This window comes from Heteronotia binoei, chromosome 14, assembly GCF_032191835.1.
Source record: "Heteronotia binoei isolate CCM8104 ecotype False Entrance Well chromosome 14, APGP_CSIRO_Hbin_v1, whole genome shotgun sequence".
NCBI lineage: Eukaryota > Metazoa > Chordata > Lepidosauria > Squamata > Gekkonidae > Heteronotia > Heteronotia binoei.
The window spans coordinates 34,839,954-34,860,908 of record NC_083236.1 but is presented as its reverse complement, the minus strand read 5'-3'; the positions used below and the strand labels follow the sequence as shown (position 1 = coordinate 34,860,908).

General features: G+C 45.9%; 1 protein-coding gene across 1 annotated transcript in view; it reads left to right on the top strand.

The window, feature by feature from the left end:
• Window positions 1-1,063: 1,063 nt before the first annotated feature.
• The window catches only part of LOC132582197 (galanin receptor type 1-like), a 43,033-nt gene continuing 23,141 nt past the window's right edge, over window positions 1,064-20,955 (top strand). Inside the window, exons 1-2 of the mRNA XM_060253707.1 lie at window positions 1,064-2,289; window positions 17,883-17,948. Coding sequence (XP_060109690.1) covers window positions 1,588-2,289; window positions 17,883-17,948 — 768 coding nt within the window. The 5' untranslated portion in view covers window positions 1,064-1,587. The remainder of the gene's footprint in view (window positions 2,290-17,882; window positions 17,949-20,955) is intronic.

Here is a 20,955-nt window from a genome sequence, read left to right as displayed (position 1 = left end):
GCTGTACATCACCCAGAGCCTGGCATTAGCTGGGATGGGGCGATTCATCAAGTTTAATAAATAATAATAGTAATACCGCATGGCAACCATTTTATGACTGCCCTTGATGGCAGGGACAACCATTTTGTGGTGGCACTCATTGCTTGTCCTCAAAAATCCCCAAAGGCTCAACAAGACTGAGGACCTTGGTTAGCTAGTAGCCGTAGCTATCAAAAGGAAAGGAAACGAAAGGTCCCCTGTGCAAGCACCAGTCGTTTCTGACTCTGGGGTGACGTTGCTTTCACGTTTTCACGGCAGACTTTTTACGGAGTGGTTTGCCATTGCCTTCCCCAGTAGCAACTAAGCAAATGCTTCCAGCTAGCAACCATTACAAAAGTCTTGGGAGAAAGTGTTTTCCCATATAACCCCAGGATACCAGCAAAACTTGATTAGTCTGTGTTATCTTGATTAGTCTTGATTAACTTCTGTTGATTAGTCTCTGTTGTCAAGACTTAAGTTCTAACCATGGGCATGCTTAAAATTCCATCTCTATCTTCTTGTTTAATCTAAATGCTTCCGTTCAGATTATTCTTTCCAAGAAATCAACTGCCTCGAAAAAGAAAGGTAACAAACCTTCAGTGTGCACAGATCTCTCTCCCCCCCGCCCCACCACCTGTGAAAGAAAGAGAAAAGTGATCACTTTTAAACTGCATCTCTTTCCTGCCCTTCCTTCCCAGAAAATTGTGGAAGCATTAGATTCTTGAGGATAGAGACTTGCCAAACCCACACAAAGAGTTTCACGATCACCTCAATGTTTCCCTCTTCCCCGTTCCAGGCTCGCATTTCTTTAAGTTCCCAGGCACAGCCTCCCCTCCTTGTGATCTACAGCACTGCTACACGTAGTGCTTAAAAGATTTATTTTTTAGCCTTTTGTGTCTTAAGCACAGGTATATGCTGTGAGAAAGCCCAGGAGAGTCATTTAAAAAATGCCAGTGAGAAAGCCAAGGCGAGCCATTTAACCCATGGTCATTATACAGTTGCAATGTAAGAGGGTTAAAATGAGGTGGGATGGGAGGAAGAGAACAGGCTGGTGTGTGAAAACACCCCTTCGTGTCTCATCTACACCAGGCGGAGAGTGCTTTCCCCGCCCTCTGGCTACAGAACGGGAGAAGGAGGGGCTGGAAACAGCTACGGCTGCTGCCTGCTTCAGTCAAGCTTGCAAGCTTTATCAGCGGCTCCTCTGAAGCAGACTTAAACCAACAGCCTCTCTAGCATCAGGGGTTGTTTAGACCACCGTCTTGCTGCCAGCCTTTGGATTCCAGGGACAGAGACTGGCAGAGAGCAACTCCAGACAACAGCACCAAGCTGCCTGGACATACATGCTTTGGAGGGAACACCTACATTGACCACCACACTGGAGAAGGTATTTGAAGAGACAGTTTCCGGAATCCAACAGGTCTCCAACCTGGAGGAAGAGCAGTCCTTGGCACCAGGACCCAGAACTCCAAAACCTCCGGACAAACTCTACAGGCTTGTCATTGACTGGGAGAGTCCAGGGAGAAATAAGACCGTCTCCACCCAGGAGGTCCCATGAAGTGACCCACCTCCATGGAAAAGGCATCGTTGTCCCTCATGACCAACACCACTAGTTCCAACATTGACCTCAAGGTTAAACAGACCAATGCTTCATCTTGTCAGCCTAACTCATCTGGAGGTGGTCCAGAGACAGTTATCGTACCAGTGCTGTTTGGGTTGATCTTTCTCCTGGGCATGGTGGGGAACACGTTAGTGTTGGTGGTCCTAGGGCGCCTTCGCCCAGGAGGGCGGCCCTCGCGCAGTGCCACCAACATCTTCATCCTCAACCTGAGCATTGCTGACTTCTCCTTCCTGATCTTCTGCGTCCCCTTCCAGGCGACCATCTACTCCCTGCCAGAGTGGGTCTTTGGTGCTTTCTTCTGCAAGTGGGTGCACTACCTGGCTATGGCCACCATGCTAGTCAGCATATTCACCCTGGTGGCCATGTCAGTGGACAGATACATTGCTGTGGTGCACGCCAAGCGCTCGCTGTGCATCCGCAGCAAACGCAATGCCACCATGGGCGTGGCTGTCATCTGGGTCCTCTCCTTGCTCTTTGCCATCCCTGTGGCTCAGCACCAGGTCCTTGTGAGCGGGCACTACCAGGCACCAAACAGCTCCTTCTGCTGGGAACAGTGGGCTGGCAACTCGGCGGCCAAGCAGATCTACAAGGTTACCATCCTGGTTGTGGGCTACCTACTGCCCTTGATGCTCATCACTTGTTGTTATGCCAAGGTGGGTGATGGAGCGAGAGAGGGTGGAGGCAGGTGGAGGATAGGACCTGAGGACTCTCGTCAGGACTAACTTTAAGCCAGTGGTTCTCACACTGCAGGTCAGGACCAAAAAGTGAGCCACAACTTTCACAGGGAGGAGCTGCATTCCATGCTTTAGTTCCCAGGTTCAGTCCTCATCATCTCTGGTTTAAAGGATCACATAGCAGGTGATGTGAAGGGCCTTGACTTGAGACCCTGGAGAGGTCCTGCCAGTCCTTGGCTGCTTTCACTCATGTTGGAAAATGCACTTTCAATGCACTTTAGCAACTGTTCGCAACTGGATTTTCCTGTGTAAAACACGAAAACCCACTTGCAAATGATTACTAAGGTGCATCGAAAGTATATTATCCAACATATGTAAAAGCAGCGCTTGATAGACAAAAGGTCTGACTTAGTATAAGCTTCGTGCATTTAAGACTTTTGGGTAAAGGGCTGTAGCTCAGTAACGGAGTACTGGCTTTGCATGCAGGAGACCTCTAGTTTAAGTCCCCGGCATCTTCAGTTAAAAGGCTCAGGTGGTAAGGTAGCTGATGTGAAAGACTTCTGCCTGAGACCCTGGAGAACAAGGATTGTCTGAGAAAACACTGCTGACCTTGATAGGTTGATGGTCTCACTGAGCAAAAGGCAGTTTCATGTGTTCACGAGGCCAAGAGGGAAGCTGGTGGAACAGGGAGAGAAGGCTTTGCAAGGCTGGGTGGAAATGTTGAGTCTGCTTCTGCATAATTTGCAAAACAGTCATGAAATTACCCTGTTGTTCAGTAACGCTACATGGTGAAACAAACATAGTGAAATAGTAAACTTGTTCAGTATGCGCTGGTACGAGATTCTTGCATTTTATTTTTTATTTTTTTGGGGGGGGGGACTTTATTTCAACTTATACAACACACACTACTGAGACAATACAAATAACAAAGTAATGTCAGGGCATTGAATTAAGATACAAAATGACGATAAAGAACCAAAGTTAATGATGGAACACAAAATGCATATCTGATACCAATTAGGAGTAACATATATTAGAAAAATAGCAAATCACTGTAGACTGCATTGTTGTTGGTATTGTAGCATGGAGCCACTTTGCAGGAGGGTTCTGAGAATTAACACAAGCATAGAAGCGGAGTCCCTTCGAAAGTTTGAGGATCGATGGTTTAGGCCAAAGAGATGGACCAGTTCAGGATGCCGAGGTTCAGCCTTAGAATACGTGATGATAACAAGCAAGAGAATGCTCCCAAACTTGCACAGAGCATCTCTCCCACACCATAAAGTCACCACTGCACCCTGAACTATGTATCCTTCATTGTGGAATGCTGAGAGTAATTAACTGAGACCCTGCCAATCATCCCACTTCAAAGAAGAAGATGCTGTAAGGTCACCTCCACATTTGAGAGGAGATGGATGGAGCATAACGGCAGGGTCTCAGTTATTCATGGCAAGGCACCTTGAACTATGGAGGGAGATCACTGCCTGAAGTGAGATGGGGCAGAGACATTCTTATACCAACAGAGATTGAACTTCCAAACCCCTTGTAATGCAACAATGCACCCTCTGTAGCCCTGCAGGCAACCCTGATGTTCTTCCCCTCCCTCTGCCCAGTAGCAAATGCCTGATCTACCCTTTGGGTTAAGACAGCACTGGTGTAACTACAGCCTGACAACAAATGAAGGGGTGTGTGGTTTCCGAGTTGAGCCCCTGACAAAAATTAACATGTTTCTTTGATTCCTAGTAGATGGTACCCATTCATTGCAGATGTTTCTCCTTATGTATACCAGTCACTAGGAAAAGTGACACTAGTCCACTCCCTAAGAGCGGAGTAAGAAACAGAATTAGATATAGCTGGAAATCTAGAAGATGCACAAATATTATGGGTAAATAATGGTTTTGATAGTGTGTGTGTGTGCGTTCATGGACACACCCCTCCAGGTATACAAAGCGGCCTTTCTGATTTAGGGGGATTTGAGACAAACATAGTAAATTTTCCTTGGCTGTCAAGTCACAATCAATTTATGGTGATCCCATAAGGCAAGCAATGTTGAGATGTGGTTTGCCATTGCCTGCCTCTGCATAGTGATCCTGCCATTCCTTGCTGGTCTCCCATCCAAATACTAACCAGGACTGATTCTCCTTAGCTTTCAAGTTCTGACAATATCAGACTATCCTGAGCTATCCAGGTTTAGGGCAGTAAAGTAATAAGCTTGATAAAATCTGAAATACTTTTTTAAAACAGTTCTACAGGAGTTTTTTTTTCCTTCACACCCTCCACCCTGTACAAATTTTATGAGTAAATCACTGTTTTGATATAGGGCGTGTGTGTGTTTACACACAGGCACACATCATTTTACACACAGGCACACTGTCATTTTGATATTTGAGACCATTTCTTGATATTTGAGACCATTCAACATGGTAAGGTAATACAGTTTTATAAAAATGGAAATACTTCCTCAGGCTGTTACTTTAAACAATTCTACATGAGTTTTCTTTCTTTCCACCCTCTGTTTGTCCAACTTCCTTTAACTAAATAATTTTGTTAATAATGCTCAAACTTTTAAGCAGAAGCCTGAGTTACTATCCATAGATACAACAAAGTTTGAGCCTGGGGCACCTTTAAGACCAACAATGTTTTATTCAAGGTCTAAGCTTTTGTGTGCAGGTACACTTCTCCAGATATCATGAAATGGAAACATATACATATAGGTAGAGGGTGAGCAGTAATCTAGCATACAGCGTAATGAAGATTCAAGGACCAAACAAGAATAACAGGCTTAGCTCATATAGTTATCATTTGTCCGGGTTTAATTCCTGAGACCCTGCCATGAATAACTGAGACCCTGCCATTACAGGGTCCATCTCCTCTCAAACATGGAGGTGACCTTACAGCATCTTCTTCTTTGAAGTGGGATGATTGGCAGGGTCTCAGTTAATTACTCTCAGCATTTCACAATGAAAAATACATCTGCCCATCAATTTCCAATTTTGACCTATTTATTTCCTTCACTATGACCGTTTTCGCACATAGCTTACCTCGCAGTCACAATCCTGTTCCCTCTGCAGCGTCTGTCGGATTTCCCACCATCTGCGCCGGAGTTACAGGAAGTGCCGCGGCTTTTGCGTAGCAAACGTAAACTGGGTTTTAGCAGTTTACGTTTGCTACGCAGAAGCCGCGGCACTTCCTGTAACTTCGGCGCAGATGGTGGGAAATCCGACCGGACGCTGCGGAGGGAACAGGATTGTGACTGCGAGGTAAGCTGTGTGCGAAAACGGTGTATGTTTTCCTCTGGAATTAAACCCAGACAAATGGTAACCATATAAACTCAACTGGTTATTCCTGCTTGGTCCTTGAATATGTTTAAACATCTTCATTATATTGTATGCTAATTTACTGCTCACCCTGTACCTATGTGTCTGTATTTCCATTTCACTGTATCTGAAGAAGTGTGCGTGCACACAGCAGCTTATACTGTGACTAAAACTTGGTTGGTCTTAAAGGTGCCACTGGACTCCAACTTTATTCTGATGCTTCAGACCAACGCTGTTACCCATCTGGATCTATATCCACAGATAGAAAAGCTGTTAAATTTCTCACAGTTGCAATTGTCCATGGATACAATTTTTTAAGAGACAGAGAAAGGGGCTTTATTGCTCTATCTCTTTCTTTTACAATGCTCGCTCCCTGCAAAAGAATATGCCAACTCAGGAACTTGCCTGCAGTCAAGGGGAGTCTTGAATCTTTTCATGTAATGGGTAGGACTGTGAGAGTATACAGAGCAACAGAAACATAGATAGCAAGACACTGGGTAGAAACTAGTATCCTAAACTGCTTGAAGGGCAGAAAGTGGTAGGCAGAGACAAAAAGTGAGATTTCTGAAAGTCTGGGGCATCCTATTCATTTGATCTTAAGACACAGAAATAATAATACTATGATTTGGCTTGTACCCAATTACCAGCAACTCTCCAGGACATCAAACTGCCGGGAATTTTCCCAGTAAGTGTACCCTTAATTGAGCCTACGCATTATTCAGATCTATTCTTTTGTCCCAATCTTATTTTGCTCCCCAATATGCTCCTAATACATTAAACCAACTGGGTCTCCACATATTGCCTTTTCACTCACCCCTTCCTCTCAGGAATTCTGTGACAGAGATGGTTCTCCCCTCTGTTTTATCTTCACAACAGCCCTGCTAGGTAGCACAAGGTGAAGAGAGAGAGCGATTGGTCCAAGGTCATGGCAGAGTGGGGATTTGAATGCAGGTCTCCTTGTTCCTAGCCCAACATTCTGTAAAATAACAGCATGCTGGATGGGAATTCTCGTCCCTGTCACTGCAGGGCCTCGAGGATTGTCTGCCACAGCTCCCCATTTGTAACTCTGGAATAAAACTGACTTAATTCGGCTAGCCGGGTCATCCAGGCCGGCCCAATCATGTCAGTGCTTGGGAGCTAAGCAGGGCCAACCTGGGTGTTTGGAAGGGTGGCCTCCTAGAAAGGCCAGGGTTGCTACACAGAGGCGGGCAACGGCAAACCACGTCTCAATGACTCTTGCCTTGATAGGGTTGCCTAGACCAATTCAAGAAATATCAGGGGACTTTGGGGGCGGAGCCAGGATCAAGGTTGTGACAAGCATAATTGAACTCCAAAGGGAGTCCTGGCAATCACATTTCCCTCCATTGGAAATAATGAAGGATAGGGGCACCTTCTTTTGGGGTCCAATCCTTTTTGAAACTTGAAGGGTGGTTTGAGGAGAAGCATCAAATGCTTTGCTGAAAATTTGGTTCTTCTATCTCAACCCCCGCCCCCCCCCCCGAGCCCCAGATAACTGCAGATCAATTCTCCATTATACCCTATGGGAATCAGTCTCCATAGGGAATAATGGAGTGCCCAGCAGACATTTCTTCCCTCCCCCCCCCCTTCGCTTTCTGATGACCCTGAAGTGGGGGAGGGCCTCCAAACTGGGGGATCCCTTGCCCCCACCTGGGCATTGGCAATCCTGCGCCTTGGAAACTCGAATAGGGCCGCTGTAAACGGCTGTTTATCTGACAGCACTTTCTGCCGCCATCAGCTTCCGGGACCTTTGTAAAGGGTAAAGTTTTCAGAGTACTTGGCACATTTGAAAAAGAATGCTGAGTCATCGTTAGGGATGTCAGCTTTCATGTATCAATCTATTGAAGCTCTAGGGTTCGACCCAGACTACCTTTTCTGCTGACAGACAGCACTTCCAGGACTTTCTTGCCTCCTTCCCCCCTCCCACCGCAGCCTATTCCTCTCCCCAAAGGACTGCTCCTGGAGGGCGGGGGAGTCTCAGGAATGGCAAGGGGGGAGAGGGTTGAATCAGGAAGGTAGAATTGACGGAAATGATACCTCTCCTTCTGTTGGTGGAAAAAGTATTCTGTATCCAACTGTTAATCTCTCCTCAGCCTCCTCTCTTCCTAGGGTTGCCAAGTCCAATTCAAAAAATATCTGGGGACCTTGGGGGTGGAGCCAGGAGCAAGGTTGTGGCAAGCATAATTGAACTCCAAAGGGAGTTCTGGCCATCACCTTTAAAGGGACTGCAAACCTTTTAAATGTCTTCCCTCCATTGGAAATAAAGAAGGATAGTGGCACCTTCTTCGGGAACTCACAGAATTGGACTGTCTGGTTCAATCCGTTTGAAACTTGGAGGGTTTTTTAAAGAGAGGCATTGGATGCTATGCTGAAAATTTGGTGCTTCTATCTCAAAAAACAGCCCCCTAGAGCCCCAGATAACCGCAGATCAATTATCCATTATATCCTAAGGGAGTGCCCAGCAGGCATCCCCCTCCCCACCACTTTCTGAAGATCCTGAAGCAGGGGTATGGCCTCCAAGCTGGGGATCCCCTGCCCCCACCTGGGGATTGGCAACCCTATCTCTTTTTTGTGAATGCTTTGGTATAATTCTTGAGATACCATCCATTTTTGAAGTTAAGCATAAATCCATGTATCTGAAATGAATGCCTCCATCACTCCTACTGTTGTATTTTAAATTATAAGCTCTTTGGGGCAGTGCCTTATCTTCTTATCCACTTTATTTCATTTGGCTTCGTGATGATAAGCGTACCATCATAAAGTGTATCATGATATACTTGCCAAGTGTATCATCCGTGACAGTACTCTATGTAAGCGATAATAACATACGAGTCTGACTTTGCTCCAGCTTCGTCCCTCATTTCTGCGAACAGCTATGATTATCCTTGATTGGGGGGGGGGGGGAGGGGAGGTAATATTGCAGGTACTTGGCAGTTAGGTTTATAACACAGAAAAATCAAAATTGTTTTCTGCCATTTGGAACAATCATTGCCCCAGACCACTATGGCGTCTCATACATTAGTCCGGGCTTTTGATGCAGAAGAATGAAGCAGCCCTGCTGACTTGAGAGTGTAGCCACTCTTCTTGGGAAGTCGATACTGCTCCCGGAGGGTATAATGGTGCCATCCTGAGCAGAATTACACCCTTTTAAGTGCAATGACTTCAATAGACCAAGGCAGGTATAACTGTTTAGGATGGCACTGTCAGTCTGGGAAGCTCAAAAATGTGAATTTTTACATTCTTAAAATGATTCCTTGGCATAATTTGGATACTAATATTTAGACAATAACTTGTCTTCCCTGACTGGTGCCATGGGAGTGGGTGCATCCTGGCACACCTACAGGGTGGATGGCCACAACAGGCTGGGCAGGGCTCACCCATGCATGCATGCATCCATCCATCTCCTTAACATCAAGCTCCAGCCCTCTCAGGTAGGTCTCAAACAGTTCTATTCACCAGCTCAATGACACAGTTCACTCATCCTGGCTGCAGGGTATCCAGCCCTTACTCCTCCGGCAGCCACCCCAAGGCATGCCTGATCATTGTCTTTAAAGCCCTCCTCACTGCAATGCTCCCTCTAAGCTGTGGAGTCCTGTGATCAAAAATTCTACTTCACGGGCTACTGCCATTAAAGTTGTGAGCTACTGCATACGTTCGTTTGTTCTGGGGCCATTTGTCCTGATACTGACAAAAATGTGTGAGGAGGAGGCTAAAAAATTCTGAGCTAGTTCACACTAACTCAGCTTAGAGGGGACACTGCTCCCCAGTAATTGGCCTCTCCTCTGGAGCCTTGGGCCTTCTTTTCCATGAGCCCACTCAAGCCCACATGTACCCGAGAGGCCATAATCCACCCCCACTGACTGTGCACCTGCCAGGCCATGCCTGACCTACTGGCTGATACCTGCCCACACCTCCCTTGTGCCTGCTGATTGCTGTCCAGGCTATCACCCCCTGGGTCTTTGCCTCTGCCCTGCTCTCTTTTCATGCCCCTCAGTGGCCTGCGCATCACAGACAGCTTGCCAATACGGAAATATTAAATAGGGGCAGATTGCCCTCTCAGAGCAGTTATTTGAACCAGGGGAGAAAATAAAAACCCCTTTCAGTTGTTATTTTTTTGGAGGGGGTACTGATGTCTTACCTATTGAGAAAGCATGCTCCGTGTGATTCTTTCCATACATGCAATCACCATTCTGTATGATGTGGAGTTTCCCAGTTTTAATATGCACCATGGGAAACCCAGATTTGTCGCAGAGCTGCATTTGCACAAGACAAAACTTGAAATTACACACCTTGGTAATTAAACCTATTGAGAGGTTTGTAAATAATAGCACGCTTTCCACCTACGTTAGATCGGAGCACCACAAACCTAATCACTGAAAAGGGCTGTAGTGGAATCTTTATATCAGGTATCCAGATAGCAGGTCTCTTCTAGACTGGCCCTAGCAGCGAAAGCTGAATATTACAAATCCAAACTAAAGAGGTTAGGAATTAAAAACAAAAAATACCAAGCAAGATGGTGGAGCATCAACCAACTAAAGGTGGTGATGGGAGAAATAAAGGTTCCAGGCACACTTGGAGCAAACTGAACACCATTGGCATTGTCAACATGCCTTGGACTTGACTGGAGATCATGCACATCCAGGAAAGAGAGGAAGGGCATAAACTATGCCCATCATCTTCTCCTGTGCCATCAGTACCAGTGGCTCTTCCTGTCAGTTTCAAGTGTTCTGGTGGAAAACCAGCCAGATGTGCCAAGTGAAATGGTTTGGTGTATTACTATGTAGTTTTGCATGCTAGGGGTTGCCTAACTCTGATCCAGATTATCTACAGTGCTTGGCAATAGGTAGAGAGATTATTCTTTTCTTCATTTATATATGCCACAATGGTTTATTACATTTTCCCCACTTCTGTTTTATCCTCAGAACAATGCTGTGAAATAAATTAGGCTAAGAGTGTGTGTGACTTGTCCACTGAGGTTATCCAGAAACCTTCAGAGGCAGAACAGGGATTCAAACCTGGATTTCCCAAATGCTGTACTGACACTTTAAACATGACTGTCACCCCATTACCTGAGATTCTTAGCTGGAAGTCCCAGACATAAAATTAGGGTTGCCAAGTCTAACTCAGAAAATACCTGGGGACTTTGGGGTTAAGGCTGAGAGACTATGAGGGTGGAGCCAGGGGACTTTACTGTTCCCTAAAATAAACCAATAAAAATACAGCAGTGTAGTTCCCCTGAATACAGTCTTCATTTCCTCATTCCCCCAGCAGCTGGCTGCACTTCCACTCCCCCCCTCACACACACACACACACACACACACACAAAGCAGCCAAAATAAACAGTTTGGAATCACACACTTGGTGGTCTCACTGGGGCAATTTACTCACCATGGGAGTTGTTGAATGCTGTATACTCGACAAAGTTCTTCAGACTAACACAGGGAAACCAGAGATTCTGCTTTACTATTTACTCTGAATTTTTCTGTTCTGGAGGGACTGTAAAACAAACAGAGTAACATGGCTGCTTCCCTTTCCTCACAACAGCCACATTGTTCTGCAGGCTCACCCTGCCCCCATTCAGCCTGGTTCGAAATTTAAAGGCACACACACCCTTCTAAAAGCAGATTGTTCCCAAGTGTCTTCTTACGTTTTCTGAGGTGGAAAGGTACCTGGTGGTTAAGGGGGTGGGGCTTCCCCCACCAGCCAACTGAGAGGGGGCAGAGAAGAGCTTGCAAAACCAGGAGATTCTCTGCTGGGACCTGGGAATTGGCAAGCCTACATAGAATCTAGAACCTTCCACCTGGAAAGCCAGAGCTCTGCCACCGAATAAGGGGCTCCTTTATTAGTCTTAACTGGTGATTAAAAAAAAAAAAGCAACCTTTCCAGTCAGAACAGAGATGAGGGGCTGAAAATCAGGCAACACGACAATTGCCCCAGGGCTGGTGCGTGGGAGTAGGCAAAGTAGGCAGTCACCTGGCCTAGGGGGCACCACCAGGGCGCCACCTGGCCTAGGGGGCACCACTGGGTGCCCCCTCCCAGACACATGACTCTGGTTCCTGACCACTGTCACCTTGTCTTCTCCCATCACCAAACTGCCCTCAGCAAAGCCAAGCCACCCCCCTCTCCCCGATGTGCGACTTGGTCTCCCACCTCATCCTATCCTGCTACCCCCCTTCCTGGCTTGGCCGGCAAGCACTTATTCTCACAATTTTTAAATAACATCACATTTTAAAAAAAAATTAAAATTAAAAATAAGTAAATTAAAAATATGAAAAGTTTCAAGTTTTGTGCTCTTCATTTTTCCTATATTTTTATTAATGGGGGGGCACTAGTGGGTGAATCGCCTAGGGCGCCAGAAAGGCTAGCTCTGGCCCTAGTTGCCCCTCCCCAGCCAGAATCACAGGCAGTGTGGGGGATTGTCAGTGGCTTCAGGGCAGCAGTTGGGGCAGCTAGATACAGGATAGTGGGGGCTCCCAGCTTGTCCCCCCCCAGCACGTGGCCTGAAGCAACTTTCTTAAATGCTCCATAACTTAAGAACTGCCCTCCCCCAGGAATATTTTTTTAAATCATCTGTTCTGAAATTTATCTGTATACTATAACAACAAATTGCTATTTAGTTTAGAAAAATATTCTGAAAGACCAGAGGAAGAAATTAGGCTGAAACGAATAAAATAAATTTTAACAGGAATAAATGTAAAGATCTGCGTTTAGGTAGGAAAAATCCAATGCATGATAGGATGGGGAAGACTTGTCTTAGCAGTAGTATGTGCGAGAAGGATCTAGGGGATCATATGCTGAACATGAGTCAACAGTATGATGCAGTGGCTAAAAAGGCAAACGCAATTTTGGGCTGTATCAACAGAAGTATAGTGTCCAGATCATGTGAAGTGATGGTATCACTTTGCTCTGCTCTGGTAAGACCTCACCTGGAGTATTATGTTCAGTTTTGGGCACCATATTTTAAGAAGGATATAGACAAGCTGGAGCGGGTTCAGAGGAGGGCAACGAAGATGGTGAGGGATCTGGAGACTGTCCTATGAAGAAAGGTTGAATGAGCTGGGCATGTTTAGCCTGGAGAGAAGTCAGCTGAGAGGTGATATGATCACCAAGTACTTGAAGGGCTGTCATATAGAGGATGGTGCAGAATTGTTTTCTGTGGCCCCATAAGGTAGGACCAGAACCAATGGGTTGAAATTAAATCAAAAGAGTTTCCGGTGCAACATTAGGAAGAATTTCCTGACCGTTAGAGCAGTTCCTCAGTGGAACAGGCTTCCTCGAAAGGCGGTGGGCTCTCCTTCCTTGGAGGTTTTTAAACAGAGGCTAGATGGCCATTTGACAGCAATAAGGATCCTGTTAATTTAGGGGGAGGTATTTGTGAATTTTCTGCATTATGCAGAGGGTTGGACTAGATGATCCTGGAGGTCCCAACTCTATGGTTCTATGATATAAAAGGGCTGGATCCAACCCGTTTCTATGCTAGTGAAAAAGGATGACTGCCCTAAACGACTATGTTGAGGATCATGGAACTTGCAAGGCCAAAAGCCATATGGGTTGCTTGGGGGTGGGGTGGTAAGAAGAGAAATTGAGTGAGATGGAGTGGAAAAGCAGGCGGGCTCCAACCCAACATTTTATTATCTATTTGAGGAATGAACTTGCGTGACCTACTCACATTTTAAAGTTTTCTCAGAGCCACGTGTCCTATCAGAGATCATTTGCTCAGTTTCGAGAGAGTACGTCAGTTCACAAACACACACGTCAGCTGGATACACTCAGACCTCGTAAATAAGCAAACTGTCAGTTGGTGCCTGACAGCAGTTATGGGCTTACACTGGACTAAAATTGAACTTACTTCCCTGTGGGTATGCTTAAAATTTGCTCCCGAAACTAAGAATGCCAGCCCCTTGGTGGTGGGACCAGCCCCTTGGTGGTGGGACCTCAGGATTTCTCAAAATTACAGCTCATCTGCAGTCTATATATATATCTGTTATCCTGGAGAAAATAGATGTTTTGAAGGGTGGACTCTATGGCATTGCGCCCCACTGAAGTCCTTATCATCCTCAGGCTCCCTCCTCACATCCCTAGGATTTTCCTAGTCTGGACCTGGCAACCCTACCCCACATCTCCATCTGGGGGGACCTGACAACCCTACAACTGTGAACCAGTGTCCTGAAGGTCAAACATGAAAGTGCCATTTTGTATGTCCACTTACCTCAGGCAATGTGAACCTGATAGGAATGCCAGTCTCCAAGTGGGGCAGGGGATCCCCCAATTTTGAGGTTTCCTGCTTGCCCCCAACCAGCTGGCTAGCAGGGAAAGCCCTGCCCCAAGCCCCACCCCCAAGGCTGACCACTGGTGGCCACCCATATCCCTCCCCTCCAGTGAGATTTAAAGGCCCCTCTAGCTCAGTGGTTCCTAACCTTTTTTGACACCAAGGACTGGTTTTGTGGAAGACAATTTTTCCACAGACTGGTGGTAGGGTGGGGGTGGCACTGGGGGTTTTGCCACTCCAAGCCACCCTGCAGCACCCCTGTCCCTGCTCCCTATGGAGGTCTTTAAACAGGGAGGGAAAGACTGGGGCTACTTCTGCCATGTCCCCACTAGGCAGCGAGGTGGCAGAAGCAGCCGATCTGCCTCCCCCTCCATTTAAAGACCCCCCCCCCACCAATCAGCTAAGGTGGCTGGGAAGCCATACTTGGAGGAGAGCACATACCAACGCACCATCCCACCCCTCTCAGCTTCCAGGATCTGTGACCTGGGAAGCTGAGAGAACCATGCCTGCGTGGCCCGGTTGCTAATAGCCCATGACTGGGACCGGTCTGCAGCCTGGGGGTTGGGGACCACTGTTCTAGCTTATTGGCAGCAGCATGTGGCCTACCAACCAACTGGAGCGCCCTTTAAATCTTGCAGGAGGGAGGGAGGGAGAGGGGCAGCCGCCAACCACACGCCTAAACTCATCACTGGAGTTCAGGCACATGCAGCCTCACCTTCTTCCAAACAGGGACCCTTTAAATATTTGTGAGAAAGGGTGGGGGAGGGCAGAGAGGTACAGTAGCCTCAGGAACAGGGTAGCCTTTACAGTCTGGCCCAGGGAAGCTCAAAGGGTGTGGCGACAATGAGCAAGCCTAGGCGGAAGAACAATGACTCTTTGGGTCCAGGTGTTTTGAGGCAAGGCAGAGAACAGAAGAAAAGAGAGCAGAGCTTATCTCAAAGGCCAGGTGTGAAGCCAGGGCTATAAAAAAGGAGGAAGGGAAAACAGGAGGAGGCTGGTAGGAGAAGGAGGTAGGCTGCAGCATCATGGCTCTTCTTCTGTAATGCAGCATAATCTTGAGGTGGGTAAAATGAACCACACCTTCAGGTGTCTCTGGGTTAATAAACAAAGGAACCTGCATAAGGAAATAGTGACTGGACTAATGATAAGACCCCATGGACTCCAAGTATGATGTCCCTACCCCGCCCCCTGGTAGGGAGAACATCATCTTGGAGGCAGGGCTTTTTTGTAGCAGGAACTCCTTTGCATATTAGGCCACTCCCCCTGATGGAGCCAATCCTCCAAGAGTTTACAGGGGTCTTAATACAGGGCCTACTGTAAGCTCCAGAAGAATTGGCTACATTAGGGGTGTGTGGCCTAATATACAAAGAAGTTCCTGCTATTAAAAAGGCCCAGCAGGAACTTGTTTGCATATTAGGCCACACCCCTGACACCAAGCCAGCCAGAACTATGTTCCTGTGCATTCCTGCTCAAAAAAAAGCCCTGCTTGGAGGAAAGCCAATCAGTTCTACTTGGGGAACAGCTAACAGATTAAGCCATGTTTGCCTGTTACCTTCCAACCAAATAATTCTGCACTATGGTAATTTGGAATTAGCTTGGTCTCCTTCTGACTCATTTGCTTTGGCTGAGCAGTCCAATAAGAGGCATGAGTGCTACATTTAATGGATGGATTTTCTTTTCATTAGTACGCCAAAGTACTTTGGTCTCCTAGCTCTAATGGTTAAACAACTTAATTGCTTGGTTACAATGTTGCTGCAGCTGTGTTTTGCAAAAGGTTAATCTGCATTTAATTAATTAATCTCCCACTCACCCTAAATTAGTTAATCTCCTCCTTGCCTCCCAACATTATATGGTTTCTAGTGCAATCCTAAACAGAATCACATCTTTGTTCATCCACTAACTTCAATGGATTTAGAAGGGCATTAACTCTGTTTGGGATCATGCTGTTAAAACCGTTTTTTGTTGGATATTGGAGTACAATGCTTCAAGAAATGAAGCGCCAGAGGTGTGGGGGAAAGAGAGAGAGTTTCTTCTACCCAGTATACACTCACAACTGACCCCCTTCCTTTAGCTTGAAGGGGGCACTTAGTACAAGCTCTTCTGTGTCATTGAACAACAGAGCTGTTTGGAGATCATTCCTTACAAATTTGCTTCCACTGAAGAAAGAGTTGTCAAATTCCACGTGGGGCCTGGACATCTAGAATAGATTTGATGGCATTATGTCCCTTGGAGGTCCCTCCTCTTCCACCCCAACCCTTAAATGTCCAGAGATGGAACTCTCAGAAAGGTTCAGGAGCTGCACTCCTGTGAGCTCCCACTGAATCCGAGAACTGCTAAGATCACTTGTAGCTATCATCCAGATTTTTCCCAGTTTACTTGGTGTGTTGTACTGAAAGCTGGCCATCAGCTTTCTCAAAATTCTCTTCCAAATCAGCTTAATGATCCAGAAAATGTTTGATTGTTACCTTAGCTGTTCAGAAAGTTAGAGAATGCTTGTGCCAGCAATAGTTCTATCCACTTCAGGTTCACCTTAAACTCCTTGAGACTGTCCACTTCCTTTGATCCCTCTTCTTTAAATGGAAGTGGGAAGAGACTGCTGATGGAGCGGTCATTCTTTCCTTTATTGTAATAGTGTTCTGATGCTTTTGTTCTGTTGTGACTATCTCCAGTGACTTCCACATGGGCTTTTTGCTCTGGTTTTGACTGCACTGGATTATTTAGAAAATGCAGGGCTTTTTGGCACCAGATTTTGGCTCTCCGATGGCTTCTTAACTTCATCGTGTTTCCCCTTCCCTTCCACACAAGATCATTTGCCAGTGTCGTTGCTCTCTCAGTTTTCTTTCAAGTTTTCCCTTTGTGTTTTTCACAGTGCTTTGCGATGGTCTGGAAAAAAAGGGGAAAGCTTTGAGAAAAATGAATCACAGAGACAACCTGTAAATAATACCCTGTATAAAAAGAGACAAGAGATTGGTGCCATAAAGAAGTCGTTGGAGCAAAAAGCCCAAAAAAACCCACAGAGAAAGGGTGGGAAAACTGCAACAGGCAAATGGATATGCAGCACAGCTGTGTGGAAACTTGGAAATAATCTGCAGCATAGGAGTCCAAACAGGAGCATTAATCCTGCATGCAAATCAAATCTGAGCCCTGTCTGTTCCCTCCTTGCGTGCCTGTGGCTTCTTCCTTGTCTCAGCTATGGCACCATCAGTAGGCTGGTTCCTAGAGGGCTGCACGTTTCACGACTGGCTGGCTGGAAGCAGGGCTGCCCTTGCATTAGGCCAACTGAACTCACCATCTGAGGGGCAAATTCAGTAAAACTTTGGAAGACCTATGCTAGATCTCCAGAGAGCTCCCCTCACCACCTCCACCTTTTGCCATTCTGTTTCTGGAATTCTGTACTGTTTGTATCTTTATACACGTACATTTTTATATATATAGTTTGGGAGGGTCAATTTGGGAGAACCATCCACAGATCTACTAGCATCTCATCAATGTGGCATCTCAGATGGCGGAATCAACCTCACAAGGGGCTGTTGTGAGGATAAAACTTAGCAGAGGGGAATGGTGGTGTAAGGAGAATAGTGTAAATATCTTAATAAATAATTCAGACTCTCTTGAAGGGCAACAGATTGCCTATAATTTAATTTCTGTCTGTAAGATTTACATGTTTACTATGGGGAATGGGGGTTTTCTGCCTCCATTATTGAGGGGGCCGGAGCTGGGTGTGCTTCACAGTTATTTGGCATGGTTAATAAGAGGCATTTGCCAAAAAAACAGACAGATGTGTCCAAGTTTACCTTGCCAAATTTTTCCACTTAGGGCTTAATTAAGAGTTGCATTTGCAACTTGACAAAAAGCTGGTGGGAAAATCAGTTATCTCGATTCCCTTGTGAGTCAAACACCTGCCTCTGCTGGAGTTTGTGGGAAACAGAAATCACTCAATAAAAGTGCGTCTTCTTCTTTCCTTGTCATAGGTTCTGTATCATCTTCATAAAAAGGTGAAGAATATCTCAAGGACATCGGTGAGATCAAAAAGAAAGGTAAACAAACCATGTCAGCGGATGCAGCTCTCTTATGCCGCCGTGTGCACTCATGCTCCTCAAAAGGGCTTTTTTTTCTTGTATAAAAAGCCCTGCAGGAACTCATTTGCATATTAGGCCAAACCCCCAATGCCAAGCCAGCCAGAGTTCCGTTCCTGTGCGTTCCTACTCAAAAAACCCCCTGCTCCTCTCTATTGCTGCAGCTTTTCCCAAGCCCCTGGAAAGATTGTTCCTGGGGTTGCTCACAGGATCCAGGCGGACAAACAGCCTTGAAGACTGATGGGCTGGAGTGAGGAGGAACAAGAAGATGAGTTCATCCCCGTGCCCCCTTTCCTCAGCAAGGTAGTGCTAGTGGAAGAGGAAAAAAGAATGATTTCAGCTCCTTGTCCATTCCCTTTCCTCTGTACAAATCCTGAGACCCCAGGAATGGTATTTTCTAGGGGCTGAAAAGAGCTGCATCAGCAGAGAGGTGCCCAGGAAAATTACACTTTCTGCTCATGGAGTGGGAGGATACTGAGTCAGAGTATTCATCCACTTCAGCCTCCCATTTATCCACCTTGAGTTGGGAATTACCAGCCTCCAGCCTCCCAGAGAAAACATGCCTTCCACATAGAGACACTCTAGGAACTTTCCCTAATCTCTGTTGTAAAGATCAGAGAGACTAGCAGAAGCAGCCTAAACAGTCATTTAGAAGTGGCAGCACATCCACCCAAAATTCTACCCTCCCCAACACTGCGTCCCTGAATCTCTCAGCATTTGCTGAGGTAGTGTTGAGAAACCTAATCTATCCTAGCTCAGCATTGTCTGTTCTTTGGCATCTTATGGCTTAAACAAAAATTCAGTTAATAGGCTGGGGGGGGGGGGCTCATTTTAGATGAGGACCTAAGCATGAGGGGAGGAATGTTTTAAACCTTTTGTTCCGTTCACCTGATCTGAGCCATATACCTGGAGAGCTACTACTTGCTCCATTGGGGAAAGCATACAGTGGGGTGGCCAAACTTGCTTAAAGTAAAAGTCATATAGAATAAGCATCAGATGTTTGAGAGCCACAAGACATGAATCTCAAAGGAAGGAAGGAAGGAAGGGGGAGGGAGAGGTGGTAAGAAAGCAACTTTAACTTAAAATGCATTCTCCAAGCTTTAGCTGGCTTGGCGAAGTGATTTAAAGAGAGAAATACCTTGACGAGGCGTTGGGGGCTTTAAGACCCACATAATATGTGTGAAAGAGCCACATGTGGCTCCTGAGCCACAGTTTGGCCACCCTTGCAGTACCCTTTGCACTAAGGCAGATGAAGGTTTTTCTGTATACTTGTTGTGGCTCAGTGGTAGAGCATCTGCTCTGGCCAGATTCAGTTCCTGGAATCTTCACTTAAAAGGATCAGGCAATAGGCGATGGGAGACCTCCAGTTGAGACCCTGGACAGCAGTAGATGAGGCTGGCCTTGATAGAGCAAAGGTCTGACTCAGTTCAAGGCAACTTTGTGCAGGCAGATGAGCTACCGGAGATCCTTTGAACTGGGAACGTGCACACACAAAGCATGAACATAACCGCAGCGCTGCTTTTACTGCTCCGAACCCTGAGGCTACTCAATCAGAAACAGGATGTGTAGCAGAGTCAAAGTGTAATTGGTACAATTGCACTTTGAAGTGATTCTATCATGCCTCACTGAAAGTCTGAGGAAATCAATACCTGGCTGGACCATCATCTTGACAGCTACCTATTTTCTTCTGGTGTTTCCTTTGAGATAGAGTTTAGACTTCTAGCCAATGTTTGCACATTTAACATTTTTTGTAAGTTTTAATTTTTGAATCATTTTTTTTAAAAAAAAATGCAATGTACAGATCAAATGGAGGGAAGGCAGCATGGGACTATAGTCTGATCTTAGAAGCTAAGCAGGGTCAGTACTTGGATGGGAAACCACCAAGGAGGACTCTGTAGAGGAAGGCCATGGCAAAAGAAATCTCTGCTTTTCATTTGCATTAAAAGCCCCATACTGGGGTGGCCATAAGTTGGTTGCGACTTGATGGCACTTGTGTACGTACATACAGATCTGATCATGTAACCATACTAAGCCAAGGGGGGAAATCTACATGCAGGTATACATTTTCTCTCAGTGCCATCCCATGTCTCAAGACCCATGAGTAGTTTACAGAGGGTTGCATGCCTCTATAGAGCTGCCAGTGTATGGGAGCTCTATGCAGTTAGTGGGTATGTGTGAAGAATAAGGGTTCCTCACCTCCTGCTTCTCTTTTTACACACGCAGGATGATGAGGCAAGGCAAGGAATTATTTCCTGGCTTTCTGACTTTTAGCTTGTTCCTTTCTGTAATACATCTTCCAGAATACTACTTGTGTTTCCTGTCCCCAACTCTTTTGGTCTCACCATCCTAGCCCTGACCCCAATGAAGTCAAAATTCTGTCTGTTCACTTCCTGTCACTGCAGTTGGCAACCCCTGGGAAAAAACTGGGTATGGAACTTAGCATGCAGGCAGCCAGCAGGCTTCTGTTACTTCTAGTAAAAATGCCTATGGGCATTCTAGCCCTTACAAAAACTTCCATAGCTTTACCATAGAGCTTTTATAAAATGCTAGTGTCCATTTGACACCTCCTGTTTCTACTGGAAGTGATGTAAATACTCTGGCAGTGACTTTTATGTGACTTTGATGGCACATGACGTCCTGCCATGATTGTGCAGTTCAGTGGGTTCTGTGCTCAGTGATGCCAAGTCTGGAAAGACTGGGGGCCATCTGTACCACTGAAAAAAGTTCCCTTGTGGTCCTGATGCAAGTAGAATGGTGGGGTATAAATTCTGTAAGTAAAGACATAAATAAGAAATAGACACATGCATTTTAGTACTGAACTGCTGTGATTTTTATCTATATACCAAAAGACTGTTTGGATAAGAGATAGTAGTTTCTTGAGGCAAGGATTTTAGCCCAACCTTCTGAATTCTTTAGGGTTGACAGGTTGGAAAGATTGCATGCCCTCTTTTTCTAGATAATCCCAGGG